The sequence below is a fragment of the Scyliorhinus torazame genome, chromosome 3, assembly GCF_047496885.1.
Source record: "Scyliorhinus torazame isolate Kashiwa2021f chromosome 3, sScyTor2.1, whole genome shotgun sequence".
Lineage (NCBI taxonomy): Eukaryota > Metazoa > Chordata > Chondrichthyes > Carcharhiniformes > Scyliorhinidae > Scyliorhinus > Scyliorhinus torazame.
The window spans coordinates 33,742,922-33,760,044 of record NC_092709.1 but is presented as its reverse complement, the minus strand read 5'-3'; the positions used below and the strand labels follow the sequence as shown (position 1 = coordinate 33,760,044).

General features: G+C 41.2%; 1 protein-coding gene across 2 annotated transcripts in view; it reads right to left on the bottom strand.

Moving 5' to 3' along the window:
• Nucleotides 1-4,360: 4,360 nt before the first annotated feature.
• The window catches only part of LOC140408405 (TBC1 domain family member 14-like), an 88,102-nt gene continuing 75,339 nt past the window's right edge, over nt 4,361-17,123 (bottom strand). For both annotated transcript variants that reach the window (XM_072495558.1, XM_072495559.1), the window contains 3 exons: nt 12,986-13,095; nt 10,891-11,149; nt 4,361-8,512 (listed from right to left, as the gene is read on the bottom strand). In XM_072495558.1, coding sequence (XP_072351659.1) covers nt 8,447-8,512; nt 10,891-11,149; nt 12,986-13,095 — 435 coding nt within the window. In that variant the 3' untranslated portion in view covers nt 4,361-8,446. The remainder of the gene's footprint in view (nt 8,513-10,890; nt 11,150-12,985; nt 13,096-17,123) is intronic.

The following is a 17,123-nucleotide window of genomic DNA, read 5'->3' as shown; positions in this document are numbered from 1 at the left end:
CAGAAGCAGCAAAGCAGGTGACGAGGGTGCCCGTTCAAACAAAGGAAGGATGACTGACATCGGAAATTGGGGTAATGCCCACCACTTCGATCAAACAATGAATTTCAACGAGTATTTCAGATGTGGGGAAATCACGTCCGGGAGAAGTGCAGGTTCCAGGATGCAGTCTAAGGTGCTGTAGAAGAGATCCTTTAAGGCATAGATGTAAGGACAAGTCTAGCTTACCTAGCCTAGGAAGGGGGCAAAAGCCAGTGTTGATCCACAGAATGGGGGACTACCAAAGTGGCCCCATAACCATAGCATTGCTCGGAAATTGATGTCCTTTAAATATGGAAGTTGACACCGGGCTTCGGTGACTGTCATAGAATCACAGAATCCCTACAGTGCAAAAGGAGGCCATTTGGCCCTTTGAGTCTACACCTATCCTTCAAAAAAGCACTCTGCCTAGATTACATATCTCCGTAACCCCGCACATTGATCATGGCCAACCCACCTAACCTGCAAATCTTTGGATTGTGGGAGGAAACCCATGCAGACATGGGGAGATCATGCAAATTCCACAGTCACCCAAGGCTGAAAGTGAACCTGGGTCCCTTGTGCTATGGGACAGCAGTGCTAACCACTGTGCCACCCAGAACAAATTTACCATCACTTACAGAGCAGGGTCCAACAGTCGAGGCTGGAGAACATCATAGCCAGGCTAACCACTTACATGGGAGAGGTGCTGAAAATCAAGGGGACCACGATGACCCCAATAGCTTACGGACAGCAGTCAGCTCAACTCTCGCTTATTGTTGTGTTGGGACAAGGACCACGTTTAATGGAGCATGACTGACTTCAACATATTAAACAGATAGAATGTTTCAAACTTGGTAAGGGGGGACCAATACAAAGTCATCCAGAAATATCCTGAGGTTTTCCAAGAAGTAGAAAAGATAAAGGGCCTCCAAGCTAGGATATACGTGGACCCTGAAGCCACACCGAGATGTTCCAGGGCAAGGCTGGCCCCTTATTCCATGTTGCAAAAGATGGAAGCAGAACGTGAATGCCTTGAAGACTTCGGCATCATAATACTAGTGCAGTTGACAGAATGGGCCACACCTATTGCTCCTGTCGTCAAACTGGACAAGACACTCCGCATTTGTGGGGATTACAAACAGTCAACGATTGGCCAAATTAGATCGATATCTCAACCCAAATTCAAGAATCTTTATGCCAAACTAGCTGGCGGCATGATATTTCCTAAAGTAGATATGAGTCACGCTTGCTTGCTACTTGAATGAGATGAACCATCCTGAGTATGTGACCATCAACACACACAAGGGTTTGGATGAATATACCCATTTAGAGTAGCGTCAGCTTGCAGGATATTTCAAAGCAGAATGACAAACATATTACAGGGGTTACCCAGAGTTGCAGTTTATGTCAATGACATGCTAATTACCGGTTCCCGGAGAGAGGAGCACTTAGCCAAGTTGGAGGAGGTATTAAAGGGGTTCATGAACACTGGGGTGTGCACTTGAGAAAGGTACTTTTCAGGCCATCGAGGTGACCTATTTGGGTTACAGATTAAGATGCAAAAGGGCTGCATCCTTGGACGAGAAAGTAAAAGCCACAAAAGGAAGCATCTACCCCAAAAGGTACTAACAAACTGAAGTCCTTCTTGGATATGGCAAACTATTACAGTAGATTCATCCCAAATTTGGCCACCTTGTTAACACCCTAGCATACCTTCCTGAAGAAACACCAAAAGTGGTTTTGGAGGGCTCCTCAGGATGAGGCTTTCAATCAGGTGAAGCAACAACTTCTGTTCACTAGTTTATTGCTCCATTTTGACCCAAAAAAGGAGCTTGTCCTTACCTGCAACATGTCTCCATATGGAATTAGAGCTGTATTTTCTCATGGATTGAATGATGGGCCAGAAAAGTCAATTACTTAGGTGTCCAAAACCCTCCCCGAGGTGGAGAAGGGGTTCCCCCAAATCAAAAAAGTTAGCGGTTGTGTTCAGAGTAAAAAAAAATCCACCGATACATGGAAGGAAGGCATTTCACAATAGTAACAAACCATAAACCATTATTAGGGTCATTCAAAGAAGATCCCTTCCATTGCCTCTGCTCGGATACAGCGCTGGGTATTAATGCTCTCGGTACTCAAATGCACCTTGGAGCAATGACCTGGAACCGAGATAGCCAACGCGGATGCTTTAAGCTGTCTCCCATTATTAAAATCAAACTTCGTAAAAATATTGCCTGTATCCTCAAAACAAACCAGAACTTGGATGCAAAGAAACCTTGTTCTGTCGAAAAATCAAGAATATGGTATGAAGCAGGGATTTCTATGGTCAAGCATCAGAGGCAATGAGGCCTTACATTGACTTGTAAAGGTGAACTAAGCTGCGAAGACTGTAGAGTACTCCTTTGGGGATCACGAGTGGTTGTTCCCAATCCCAGAAAACGATTATTATTGGAAGAATTGCATAACATCCAACAGAGCAAATCTGAAATGAAACTTTTGGTAAGAAGCTACATATGGTGGCCTGGCATCGATGCCAATATAACAAACATGATTATACAATATGACCAATATCAAGAACAATGGAACTTGCCTGCTGTTACCCCTCTGCACCCATGGGGATGGCCTGGTGGGCCTTGGGTGAGAATGCACATCGACTTTGTAGGTCCCTTCATGGGCTCAATTTTCCCTTAATTACTGGGTGCACACTCAAACCGGATGACGTGTAGCAGGCGAAGTCCACTGCCTCTTATGCAACAGTCGAAAAATTCTGTCAATGTTTTTTGCATTCATGGAGTACCCGAAGTACTGGTTTCAGATAATGGACACCAAGATCACGCAATCTTTATTAGCATATAGAACAACCCCACATTCAACAACAGGCATAGCCCCGGCAGAACTCCTAATGTGACGTCGGTTGCATACCAGACTGAGCCTCATATTCCCAAATTTAGCAGGAAAGGTGGCGTCTAAGCAGGATATTAAAACACCATGACTCTAAGCCAGAGTGAACATTTGAGATGAACGACCTAGTTTTTATAAGGAACGTTGGAAGTGGTCCCAGCTGGGTCTCAGGGATTGTTGTGGAAGACTGGGCCAGTATCGTATGAGGTAAACCAGGATGATACGGAAAAAACAGAGCCTCCACAAGAGCCAATAGCGTCACCAGCCCCAGGCATGCCCGCCATTAGCACTGATCAAAACACTGAAAGGACTGAATAGACCATTGTAAACCCAGGTTCTGTTGCCGTGGGGATCAGAGAGGCTGCGGCCGAGGTGGTACTTGGGCCAGAAGTAAATGGAGGCTGGCCTGAGCGAGAAACCCAAAGGAGAAACTCCAACCAGTGATACTTTGTTGCTCTCAATGGAAATGGAAGTCCCCTGATAGACTGGGATATTGACAGAGATTTTCAGGTACTAGGGGACCAAAAGGGGGAAGAATGTCACGCCGAACCTCTGAGACCACCTGACTTTCTTGGCTAAGGTTTTGGCAAATCTTGGAAGGCCACATGACACCCCATCTGATGGAATGGGAGTGCTTGTGGATTAAAGCAGAGCACGGGCTTTAATGCACGCACTCAAGGCCTGGACTAGGAGATCTTGGGAGCTGTGGGTTGCTATGTCTTGTAAGTAGTGTTCCTGCTTGCAAATAAATAGTTTTTGCCTTTACCCACTGGTGGTTGCCTGAGGTTTTCATTATCACAAAGATAAAATGTATGCAGCTGAAAGAATTCAACAGTAACTTTCAAAAGGGAAAGAAATATCACAAGAGAATCTACATTGATGGTTATGCATTGCAGGGAGACAGAAAAGATACAAGTTGGCGGGCTGAGATTGACCTCCACTTGATTGCTCTACATAATGTTTAATGTCATCAGATGAAGAAAACCGAACGGCAATATAGAATTTAACTAGCAAGCTTATCACCACCAGGGTACGCATTTGATAGGCTCCAAGTTTCAGATTTTTACATTCAAAAATGAAGCAAGAGGTTCAATGGATATTTTTGTGCAGCAATATGTTTTGAACAAAAATGTGCCATGAAAATTCAACTTAAGGCCCAAGATTTATCATGAGTTCGAGAAGAAGCATTGTGCATGTATCTCACAGGTTTTGGTGCTTGGTGCTCTGAAGCCAAAGTTGCCAAAATCGTCCTGAAGCCACTGCCATATCTGATCCATTTTTTGAAAGTTATGCTCTGGATTGATCTACCATATTGACAACATCTTTAAGCGCGTCAGTGAACTGCTTTGGTTTAAATCGGTTTCCAGAATGGCACGCAAATTTATAAACAGGGTCATGGCTGTGAAGCTGCAAGATCCTAACAAAAACATACAAAGGCCAAACATTTCACTATCAGTCTGTCTTTATTCAGTTATTTCTTTTAGGAAAACATCGTATTTACATTTGAAGGAAAATCTTATATTTTGTAACTTAGTATAGCTTTTTCCACAATCGGCTGATTCTCAGTCTGCTCAGCTTAAAGCATTTATAGCCAAACATATTGCAAGAATTAATAGAGTATGTTCCATCATTAAAACTACAGGCGTGCTTTTTAAAATGTTGGTTCATAATGTTGAAACTGGGTCAATTACATTCCAATGATTGTACAATTAATGAGGCACATTTAAAATGTGTGAAAACCACTTCCAGTGCCAAAACAGCAGAAACTTTGCAAAATCTGGGGAAAATAAGGAGTGCTTCCTGTCCCAAAAAACATCAAATGTGGGAAATAAATCACACTGCAGTTAAAATGAAAGGGTCATGGTCCTCCAAAATAGATATAAACATAGTCCTTAAACATTTCCATCTGTACAATTTGAAATTATCTAATTTGATTGAGACTTATATACACATCATAATTGCATTGTTTGTACCTCAAATCGAAATCAAAGAAAACGTTCTCAACTACACCCCACGAGGGATATTTCATGATAAATTCTCTTAAAAGAAACTGTGCAAATATTTAATTATTGCAGCATTTAACTCTTCACACTACCACACTAAATCTTCATGGTATGATGACACATCTATACAAAGCACTAAATGGTGGAAGTACTACACACAAACAACTGGAAAAAAAAAAGTAGCTTCACCAGTACAAGTTACACAGACATTTATACGGTATTGTATTACACAAGTGCAAATAAGTCACTTTCTGCTAACAGGCCTTCGATGTCCAACTATTCACATCTCCTACAGCAGTCAGTAGGGAAGGAGAAGCTAAGTTTATTTATAGCTCATTTTATTCCCTCCATGGGATAGTGGTCCTGTGCATGGTACTGTACCTCTGTACTGTACCTCCTCACAACAAAGTTTTGCATAATCCAGATAAATAATCCTTAACTCGACCTGTTAATTATGCATATGACCCAAAATCAAACATATTCCTGAACTTTATGTAACTTCTTTTTCATTTATTTCAGATTTTAAACCTGGAAAATAGAGAATTCTCTTGTTGCATTTGGTTACAAACAAGGTTTCCAAATATGCCAGCAGCTCTGAGAGTTCCTCCCACTCTTAATTTGGGATGATTCTGTATGGCTGAATCCCTGCTGATGGAAGTCCTATTACACATCAATTCACTGAGGTGTTTGCGTAACGATAGCTTACAATACAGTTGACAGCAAGATCACCCATGTTCCTCAAAAGGAAATTTCAGGTCACAAGTACAAAAAAGCCAAGCTGACATCAAGACTCACGGGTCATCACATCTTTTTGTTCACAAACCCAGAGCTCTCATGTCTTCAGAGGTACAAAAAAAAAACAGGACGGCAAATTTAAAACACGCAAACCCTTTGATCGCATGTTGATCATAAAGCATAATGAGGGTGAAAAACGAGCAGTGTTTGAGTTTAATTGGGAATGCAATATTATGGAAGCATTTTAGCAGAAGTTGACCTCTTAACCCTCGTGAACATGTAAACCTGACAGCATGGAACACAAAGCCCAGCGATGCAATTAGATACTGCCAGTTTAAACTTTTGGTGCGAGCTACTCAGGATGTAACTGGACATAGTGTTAATTACAGACTTGTCCTGATCATCATATTGCACATCGGCACTCATTCAGTAACCCATCCCAACATGCATCAGTACTAACAAATTCCAATACCCAAACAACAACGTTTAATAGAATTAGGATTCAATTCAGAACTGGGCTATGCATGACTTTGCATGTCAAAATATCTTATTATCAGAGGTACCTTAGTGTTTGTTTATGCTAAACAGCCTTTACAGTTTCACTGGTTTGTCCAAGTCTGATCTCTGCACACAAGTGGTGGACTGTTACAGTTAGATACAGAAGTAATCTGTCAATGGTTGAGGAAGAAGACTGGCCAGCACTCGTACTCAATATTGAATGACTCCTGCTGGAACAGGCATGTTGGAGGCAAAGGGGGGCAGTGCCGAACATCAGTTATGCCCCTATGTTAGAAATGTTTACAACTGTCAGAATTTAGACTCAACATGAACTGGGGCCACTTGGGTGTGCTACGATGCAAGTCTATCCATACTAGTTATTAACTTCAGGAGAACAGAGAAAAACCATGTCTGGGAAAGAAGTGGAGAGCAAAGATCAGAAATATTAATGTGCATTCAGCTGTGAAAACAGATTTAACCATGTTCTGCTTTACTTTAGGTTAAAATATATTTGGAACGGATGGATCATTTCAATAACAATTTAGCTAGGTAGTTGTATTGAACGATTAGCTAATTTAAGAATATGCTCAAAACTCCAAACTGCCGTCAGTGTTTTCCGAAAGCTTTTATTTCTTTGGAGGTGTGAACTAATATGGCATCACAGTGTCACTGATACTGCTGCGGCCTTTCAGATGAGCAAAATGTGTTTTGCTCACCTGATGTTCATACATGTGGACTTTCCGATAAAGATCATTTGTAGCGATCAGGAGCTGGGAATCTGGCTGAGATTTTCTAAATCCTCTTTAGCCCAAGGGCTCTTCTATTCTAGTTAAGAGCTGCAAAACAAGTAGTCCAAAAATCTGACCCAAGTACTACTGGTCATTATGGGTTAGATAAATCTAACTGAGCCATTGAGCCAAGTGAATGATTTATGATGGTAACCAGGATTCTCAAAACTCGCATGCTTTATGCCACATTGATATTTTCAGTATGTCAAAGCCAAAACGGTAATATGAAGCTGCTAACACAGCTCAGTAAAAATACAAGTGAGCCCATCTCCAGCAGTTTCAGCAAGAGCTTAAAGAAAGGCTGTTTATTAGCTTCCCTTGTAAACCTCTGGTGTACAGCAGGCCACTTATTAATTGTTTGATCACAGAAAACTACCCGGTGTTGGAGAGTGGCAAGGAGCACCCCACACATTTTATTGAGTGCACTAGTTTTGAGCACTGTAGTCTGCCCCTTCACACCAATGGCTCCTTATTTTACTGATAAGATTAAATGTATGGCCATGCAGATGCTAACGTTTCTTCTACATTTTGCAATGGATAGATTGACTGTCGCAGAGGCCACAATCAAAATACGAAAGTTTTATAACAATAATGCTGACGTAGAAACTGCATTATGGCCTGCAAAAGGAAATACTTGCTTTGCTACCGAAAATCATATTTTTGTACATTATTCAATAACGGTACTCTGGAATTTGTTTGCATAAGCAGCAAAATGACCTGTATTTCAATGTAAAGCTCATGGAAAGATTAGGTGGTATGGTACTAAACAGTTCATGATGGATGGATGGATGCAGCCACAGTTCTGTCTTCTCCTTTAAGGTGAGATGAGATGCATGTTAAATTACTAGGGGTGCACAGTTATTAATAAAGAAAAACTGCTACATAAACAGGGGGAGCTGAAGTACAAAGTTTATTTGAAACTGAGCTGAAGTTAGATGCTTCAAAGATATAAAATGGTTGGAAACATTGATTTATGGGGTTATGGTTGAAGTTCAATATGACCCCAAATCTCCAGCGAGATGAAATGAGGGCAGCTGAGTTGAAAGGAAAACTAAGCTGGCAAATTTATGGACCCATTCTATTACATGTTCTTTGAGAGTGGATATGCGTGCTTTGCAAATCACATGTTAATCAAATTTGTGACCCTGCTGGCAGTATGTTGTGTGCCACCCACCTACTTAAAATGCTTCACGTAAAGTTGGTCAAAAACAACTGAAAAAATACTTCTGTCGTACTGCATTAATGAGGTTTAAAATTGTTCAACTAAAGTAACCTTGTGTGATTGATAGGAGATGAAACTGTTCAAGATTCTTAAGGCTGCATCCATGATTTCAATTACGTAAAATATATTCCTTTAAGGCTAATTTCCAGTGTATCAGATAACTCGATGATTGTTGTAAATCACAGTAAAAACCCCTTCACTGCAATTTACAAAGTCTGATATGCATTTATGAATATGGTGGCCATAACTACTGCAATCTGGCTTCAAACGTTCAAATATGCAGGTCATCGTTTCAGAGCTGGGCTTCCTTTGTCCACCTCTCTCGTATCTTTCTGCAGTGCTGACAATACCTGAAAGTGAAAAATTAAAAAGAAAAATTAAGACTGATGAAGCCAATGCAGAATTTCAGACTATCTATCAGAGTTAAGTTTTTAAAAATAGGGTTGCATCAGAGATTCAACACTGTGGCGCAGGGAGCCACTCAAGTGGGAGGCGGAGATGTGAACAGGGAGCAGTATAGCTAAGTGGATATGGTTCTCTGCAGCCGACAGTGAGAGTCCTGAAGGTTGTGTTGTCTGCCTGGTGCCAAAGTTACGGACATCTCTCCCAGGATGGCGACAATGGCCCACAACTTCCTGATTCACCAGTGTCTAATTTGGGGGGTAGCCCAGTGATGTGCTGGGGAATCCCTCCAGCTATTTCCTATGAATTGAAATCCATTTCTCCCACACCAATCTTTGAGCCATGTATTCAATTCTCTTATCTTATTTTACTTTGTGCCAATTGGCACATGGCTCAGTCCGTGATCCAGAAACAATTATTTTCATGGGTCTGCTTTTTAATTTAATTTAATATTTAATAATCTTTATTGTCACAAGTAGGCTTACATTAACACTGCAATGAAGTTACTGTGAAAAGCCCCTAGTCGCCATTCTCCGGCACCTGTTCGGGTACACGGAGGGAGAATTCAGAATGTCCAATTCACCTAACAAGCACGTCTTTTGGAACTTGTGCCCCTCCCCAACACAAATGACATCCACTCTGAGGAAGTTATGGGCCCATCTTGGAATTGAAAGGAAGGATCCAGTTATCGTTCTGCATGTGGGTAACGAGATAGGTAGGACTAAGAGAGGTGTTTTGGTGAGGGACTATGAGTATCTCAAAGCTATCTGGGCGGTGCGGTAGCACAATGGTTAGCACTGTTGCTTCACAGCGCCAAGGTCCCACGTTCGATTCCCGGCTTGGGTCACTGTTTGTGCGGTCTCTGCACGTTCTCCTTGTGTCTGCGTGGATTTCCTCCGGGTGCTCCGGTTTCCTCCCACAAGTTCCGAAAGACGTGCTGTTAGGTGAATTGGACATTCTGAATTCTCCCTCCGTGTACCCAAACAGGTGCCGGAATGTGGTGACTTGGGGCTTATCACAGTAACTTCATTGCAGTGTTAATGCAAACCTACTTGTGACAATAAAGATTATTAAATATTAAATTAAATTAAAAAGCAGACCCATGAAAATAATTATTTCTGGATCACGGACAGAGCCCTGTGCCAATTGGCACAAAGTAAAATAAGATAAGAGTGTTGAATACATGGCTCAAAGGTTGGTGTGGGAGAAATGGATTTCAATTCATCATTGGTACCAATACTGGGGAAAAGAGGGAGCTGCACTTTTGGGATGGCCTCCACCCGATAGGTGTTGGGACCAGCGTCATATAACTTGGACTCTAGAGAGGGGATTAACATAAATAGAGAGAGAGAGAGATGAAGGGTTCACATGAGGTTCACTATAGAATGGACAAGCAATAATTCAGGAGGCCATTAGAGATTGAGCCATCATGGCCAACAGAGACACCTTTGGGCAGGAAGGTAGCACAGTTGCTTCACAGCTCCAGGGTCCCAGGTTCGATTCCCGGCTTGGATCACTGTCTGTGGGGAGTCTGCACGTTCTCCCCGTGTTTCCGTGGGTTTCCTCCGGGTGCTTCGGTTTCGTCCCACAGTCCAAAGATGTGCAGGTTAGGTGGATTGGCCACGCTAAATTGCCCTTAGTGTCCAAAAAAGGTTAGGTGGGATTACGGGAATAAGGTGAAGGTGTGGGGATAGGGTGGAGGTGTGGGCTTAGGTAGGGTGCTCTTTCCAAGGGCCGGTGCACTCAAATGGCCGAATCGCCTCCTTCTGCACTGTAAATTCTATGAAGGTTAACGTTGGGGTCCTAACCAAGGATTTACCCTGCGATCAGCAGGGGGGGGGGGACAGTCCTTCCTACTGGGCCATCTTGAATTTAATTTGTACTTGCCTCTGACAAAGGTGCATCCATCTTCAAGGTCTCCAATCAGCATCAGCAGCAACCACCGTCCCTGGTGGCGCTGTCGAGGCTTCAGAGTTTTCGGTACTCTAATAGTGTTGGCAGCATCACTACTATCCTTGGCAGGATTTGGGGCTCATAGATGGCCGTCAGGAGGCCATCAGCGGTAAAATTGCCGAGCCAATCCCACAACATCTAAGTGCGGGCTAGGTGCCCATATTTCAATTAAATATCAGGGTCCCGAGGTCTGGGGTAAATTTCAGCCCATTTATTTCAAATGCTAAATATTCTGATAACAAAAGTTGAAGATTAGTTCCTATTTTTGCAATAATTCAATTTAAGGGATCGACAGAAGAAAAAAATACTTCAGCATCAATAAATTACATTGTTTTTCCCTCTAATAGTAATAAGAGCTTTACTTCGCTCTTACCTGAGACCACTTTTTATTTCTGCTCTGTAACTGAATGGCTGCAATGGCTCCAAACAAATCCTCAGATGACATATCTTCAGGGAGTTTGGTCAGGAACTGTGCCATGTGGATAAAATCCAATTGGGTCAAAATATCCTCATATAGCTTTAAGATCCCCAGAGCAGTTCTGAAGAGAAATTCCTCTCCATCCCGGCAGAATACATCCCAGACACGACATGCAAGGTCCAGAGGGAAAGATTTACTGTACAGAGTGAAGATCCTGACGGGAATTAAACACAATCATTACGCCTTCAGTTACCATTTTTTAAGTATTACTTGTAGCAGTCAAATATTTATTTCAGAAATGCCTAAAGAATAGTGGACATCTGGCAACCAAGTTTTTTAGAAAATTGTTTTGCCAATGAAAAAGTGCTGTTCAAGTCAATCCAGATGGGGCCTTCCTTATGTTTCCCAAATTCACGCCAGTTTGAAAACATTTCTTGTGAATTCAAATGCCAATTTAACATCTGAAGGATGCCCTTGTCCTACATAAGAACCGTACACGAATGTGGTAGAATTCAACTTATTCATTTGTCCAGTAGAACCAATTGTATCATTTATAGGAACTGATAGGAGATCATTTCTTTAAAACTGAAATATGAACATGTGCCCTTCATAGTACCAGGGCTCAAAGAAAAGGCAGGTTTTTGGCCTCATCACTTTTTTCCCCACTCCCTACAATCTTTGCAAATCCTTGTTACACTAAAAATAAACCTACTGTAAATGTTCATTAACAGCACAAATGCATAGTTGTGAAACAATAGGAACAATGTACTAAAAATGTCATATTTGTGCATCACCCATCAACATTTCCCATAATAACTGTAAATGGTCGTGTTTAGAACAGAAATTATCGACTGAAAATTTATCATACTGTAATTACATCCTCCCATCAGTGGAGGTGCTGCAGTGCCACTATAATTAAGTTTAAGGAACTTAAACAGCCTCCATCATTTACAACGCATGCATTAGTGGTAATGTGGTATGCATGATGCATGTTGTACATCGTGGACCGTGAAGGCAAAAAGGGAAGTAACCAGAATTTTATTTTTAATCAGTAATTAATTTCACTGGGCAATTGTTAGAATCTTATCGTTGGAAAGTGATCGTACTTCAACAAAGTACGAACAGCTCATGAAAACTGTAAGGCCAAATTTATGATTGATATCAACATAACCTTTTAAATTCAGTCCATTTATTAAACTGTTTGAAACGTGGGTTGTAAGCAGCATCTTTGTAATCGAGTCTTATGGCCCTGGAAAATGGTTGGCATTATTTGTCTTATATTGGCAGCTTAATGTGGAAAGCAAGAACAGTATAAGTGGTGGGGGTGATATAGGTAGTTTCCATATGAATATGGACATTAGAATTTAATAGCAAAATCTAAAGCTAAAGACAGAATGAATACATTTAAACGGGGAACTCAATTATATCTGTAAGCAGCAGTCTAGTTAACCGCCACTCTCTAATGTCACTTCACCTGAAAATTATACTTTACTGACTATATACAATATCATAGAAGTCTAGTGTATTTGCCAAGCATTCACAGCCTCATGGCAAAAAAATTAATAATTCCAGGCGTTATAAATAATGAACTAGAAGCACCAGCAATTTAAATAAATGAATTTCTAATCACTCCTTTCTGCCTTAAAAAAAAAGAGCTTCTCCAATTAGTTTCCCCCACCACTGTGGGAAGGAGTTCAATTATACCTCACCATCCAACACAGCATGCTAGCGATAATGGTCTTGAAGATTATCCTTTTGTAAACTACATAAAAGCCAAAAGCTTTTTGGCACCGTGCATACATATGTATGTGTGTATGAGAATTGGATTAATGAATGCTTTAGTTCCAGGAATCATTCAATATTTCAAGGAGCTGTTTCTTTTTTTTAAATCTCAGAAAATGAAAGAGCACATCTAAAAATAGTTTTAACTTTAGTAGTTAACACCCACTCTGCCAGTGATCAACTACTGTTGAGACCAGAAGAGGCGCCAACAGAAACTTGCATTAATATAGCTTTAAAAGCTTCAGAAAGTTAAGGGAACACTGCTTACCAGTCAATTAAATAAATATCTGGGGTAAGGTTGTTTCTCTTGAAATGTGCAAATAACCTAGGTAGGTTTTCCTCAAAGAATACCTCAAAGGCTGCAAAATATTTCAACATCTATATGGGAGAAGAAAAAATGTTTGAAAACTATTGTTATAATAAAAACTAAACAATCGTCCTATTAATTAGAATAGGCAATAACCAGTAAAAATACTTAGCCAACCAAGATTTGAAATCACAATTTCAGATCACCAAGTGGTCATTGAAAGTTTCTCCAAAGGCCTTCAACCTTTTAAAATGTAATTTACAATAACATTCTTCATGTAGCACCACTATACATCTTAAGGCAAGAATGTTGGGATGAACAGGATTTGTCTGCCACACACAATTGCCAGTGTAAACGAAATGCAGACATTCTACCCATTAATACTTTTGGTAATTCCTGTTTGCATTCAATGAATATATTCTGCTTTCATCTATAAATATTTATCTGTGCCTTCAAGCCAACTCTTCCATAAGTTAGTGTTTTTTTAGCTTGATAAACCAATTTCGACAACATATATTTAGTGCCCAGGCCAACCTTTGTATCTACCAGATTATAATAATATTTTCACCCTATCATCTACCTTTCCCTCAAGGTACAAATGATTAAGCATAGCTATATTTCTTTCCTCCTCAAATGAAACTTAATATGCTGTTATCAGCAACTTTGAGATGTACTTTAATGCAAATTGTAAAGGTTAAAGGTTTTTGGCAAATAAAAGCAACCTCCCAATTTAAATAAGGATGCTTTAAACTGTGGTAACAGTATTATGTAAACTCAGCAAGCAGGTAAGCCATTTTTGTTTATAGAATGAATGAAGAGTAATTTATAACTTATATCAAGCTGCACTTTATATCAATCTTTTTCAAACTTTTATCCCCAGGACTCACTTTTACCAACCGGCCATGCATCGCGCCCCATGCTTGTTTTGCTCAGCACTGGATATTCCACTCCAAAATGCTGACAGCCTCAAGGATTTGTGGGTGAGGCACATAAGTTCAGTCCCTTCGGCTGCAAGTTAATAATTGCTTCTGGGGTCTCGAACGGGTCTCAAACTCAAAAGGATTTTTCATTCACCCCTTCTCTTTCGAAATCTGAAACGTCTCTGGAAAGTAGCGGCAAAAATTGATGATCACAACAGCCAGATGCAACTGGGTAAGGCTTGTCAGTCTGTTGACAGTTCCCTCACTAACACTGGTTTTTTTTCGATGTTTCCTAGCAGTGTGGGGAATTATGTAGTAGTTTTGGCTTTGTACTCACACTTGCCAAACTTTCAATGATTTTTGGGTAGCATCTATTTTGTCACAGTGCCGAAAGTAATCAACATCCTTCCCTTGCAATTTGAGGTTCAGTTTGTTTAGAATTGAAAAGACGTCTGCAAGGCAAGACATAGCCGTTTCATCACCAGCCAGAGGGGGCGATTTTTCAAGAAGGAAAGTGTGGATTTCATACTTCAGTTTGAAAACTCTGCCAAGCACCCTACCCTTTGACAGTCAAAGTACCTCTGTGTGGAACAATAAATGTGTGCGCTCGGCCTTCATATCAGAACACAGAGCCACAAAAAGCCTGGTATTGAGTATGTTGCATTTAATGAAATTCACAACTTTCACAATTCTTTTCAACACACTTCAAGTTCAGATAGAGTTCCTTTCGATGACGATGCCTCACGGTGAATAAAACAATGATTCCAAACAATGTCCTGACCAGCTGCCTCCTTAATCCTTATTATGACTCCGCTGTTTGTCCCAGTCATGTTGGCCACCTCATCGCTTGTGATTCCTCTGCGATGAACCCAGTCAAGCCGCACTTTCCAACTACGTATCTATTCAATGTTTCGTAAATGTGTGCCAGTCGTGCTGGTTGGTAATGTCAGGCAGCACAGCAAAACATCAACAAATCCACTGCGTCAGTGGTTAGCACTGTTGCCTCACAGCGCCAGTGACCCGGGTTCAACTCCGGCCTTGGGTGATTCAGTGTGGAGTTTGCACTTCCTCCCAGTGTCTGCGTGGGTTTCCTTCGGGTGCTCCGGTTTCCTCACACAGCCCCAAAATGCGCAGGTTAGGTGGATTGGCCATGCTAAATTGCCCCTTAGTGTCGCGGTTAAATGAGGTTCCCGGGATAGAGTGGAGGAATGGGTCTAGGTGAGGTGCTCGTTCAGAGAGTCAGTGCAGACTCGATGGGTTGAATGGTCTCCTTCTGCACCGTAGGAATTCTATGACTCCATACCCAACCTAAACTAGCAAGGCTGCACAATCTGAAACATCTGTACTTTCATCCAATTGTATTGAGAATCCCTGTGCTGACATTAAACGAGAAATAAGCTGGGCTTCTAAACTATCAGCAATTCGGCGAGCCACTGTGTTATCACTAAGTGGGATGTATTTCAGTTTTTCAGCTAATCTCTCACCTATTACCGTAAGAGGCAAGTCTAATGCTGTAGGGAGAATTAATCTCCCTGCTAATGTAGGTCATTTTCTCTTTAGCTGCGTGGTAAGCTACCATGCAAGAGACTAAGTGTGCTTTGTCATTCAATGTTACATTTCAAGTTTTTGCTGCATCCTTTGAAAAAAATCAAGAGGTTTGCCCTCGAACTCGCCGTTGAAATTTTGAACGTTTTGAACTCTCATTTGCCAGTACTTCCTTGCTTATAACACACATGGGCTTTGCATCCTGATTTGCATTGGCACAATTAACAAAGCAATATCTCAAGAAATTATCCTTATATTGCTTTTTTTCCCGATTTCAGTTTTTTCTTTGTTGGCTAATCACCAGAGGCCTTGGAGCTCTGTACAGAGCTAACACTAGCACTGCTTTGTCCTGTCGTGGCCTTTCCTGAGCCAGCAGATTCAGTTGTGAGATCCTGGCCAGGAAGTGCACTGCCTGTTTGTCTCTCTGGCTCTCGTTTCCTAATAACAAAACGATCCTTCTTCACAATCCTGTTGTCTTTCTCGCTTGCAGCTAGAAAATGGAGGAATCTCTTTTGGCGTGAATTCACGCCAAAAGTGCAGGGCGCTTGACGTCAAGTGTATGTGCCGGGCGCGTGACCTGCTCTCTGCTGCCACTTGTGGCCGGAAGACTGCACCGTTCACATTTAAAAGCCAGTCGCGGCTAGCACTTTCAATTTAAAAGCCGGTAGCAGCCGTTGACCGCATCTCCCATGATCGGGACCACAGCAGGAACACCGCGACCGATCGCTCTGCAACCCTTCCGACAGCCGCCCGTGAGTTGCGACCCACACTTTGAAAAACCCTGCTATATATCAAAATTCTATTAAATTTTGCATGAAAAATGCATAACTACTTGCATATCTTTAGTTTAAAAGCAATTGTTACAATTATCCTAATGTCGGTGAGTTTACCCAATTAATTGAAGAGCCTTGCACACTAGAAGGATCTTGGGTCCAATCTTCAAAACATGCTAAATTAGCTGATCTAGGGTATATCTGGGGTGCTGTTACTAACTAGCCTGAACACCCATGGATTTGGAAGGGAAAATGATCCAAGATTGCTATGCTAGATTTGGTTGCACATCTTGGTTGAAACTAGAGGTAATTGTGTACAGGGAGATATTCTCTACTCTTCTGACTCTTCCCCATCCATCCCTCTCAATACACATGCAATGAGGACTGTTTTTAAAAAAATCACCATCTAGAGATTGGCTTCAGAAATGCATGAACCTACTGGCAATCTTAATTGGGGACTTGCAGCAAGGTCAAAAAGCAGCAATTCAGTACATTAAGTAGAGACTTGGTTATGCTGTAATCAACTTTCATGTTTTAATACTCTGCATTGTTATTCAGTATTTTTTAAAAAGATATTAATGTGTCTGCATACAATATCACCATTTGATATTAAACCTTACTATTGAAAAGTTTCTGCACATGGTCAATTAGTTTCTCCACCATGTCACAAAGTAACATTACAAAGTTGCAAACAAAAGCAATCTGAACGCATCTCATATGCATGCCTTCTGTTCCAGCATTTCACACAAAATCTTGATCATTTGTTCTGTATCTAGTTCTCTTCTTTACTCTAACATTCCACTCTTAAAGAATTCTAGCAGAGAATGAGAAAAACTCGCCCTTTTAAAAATTGATTTCAAG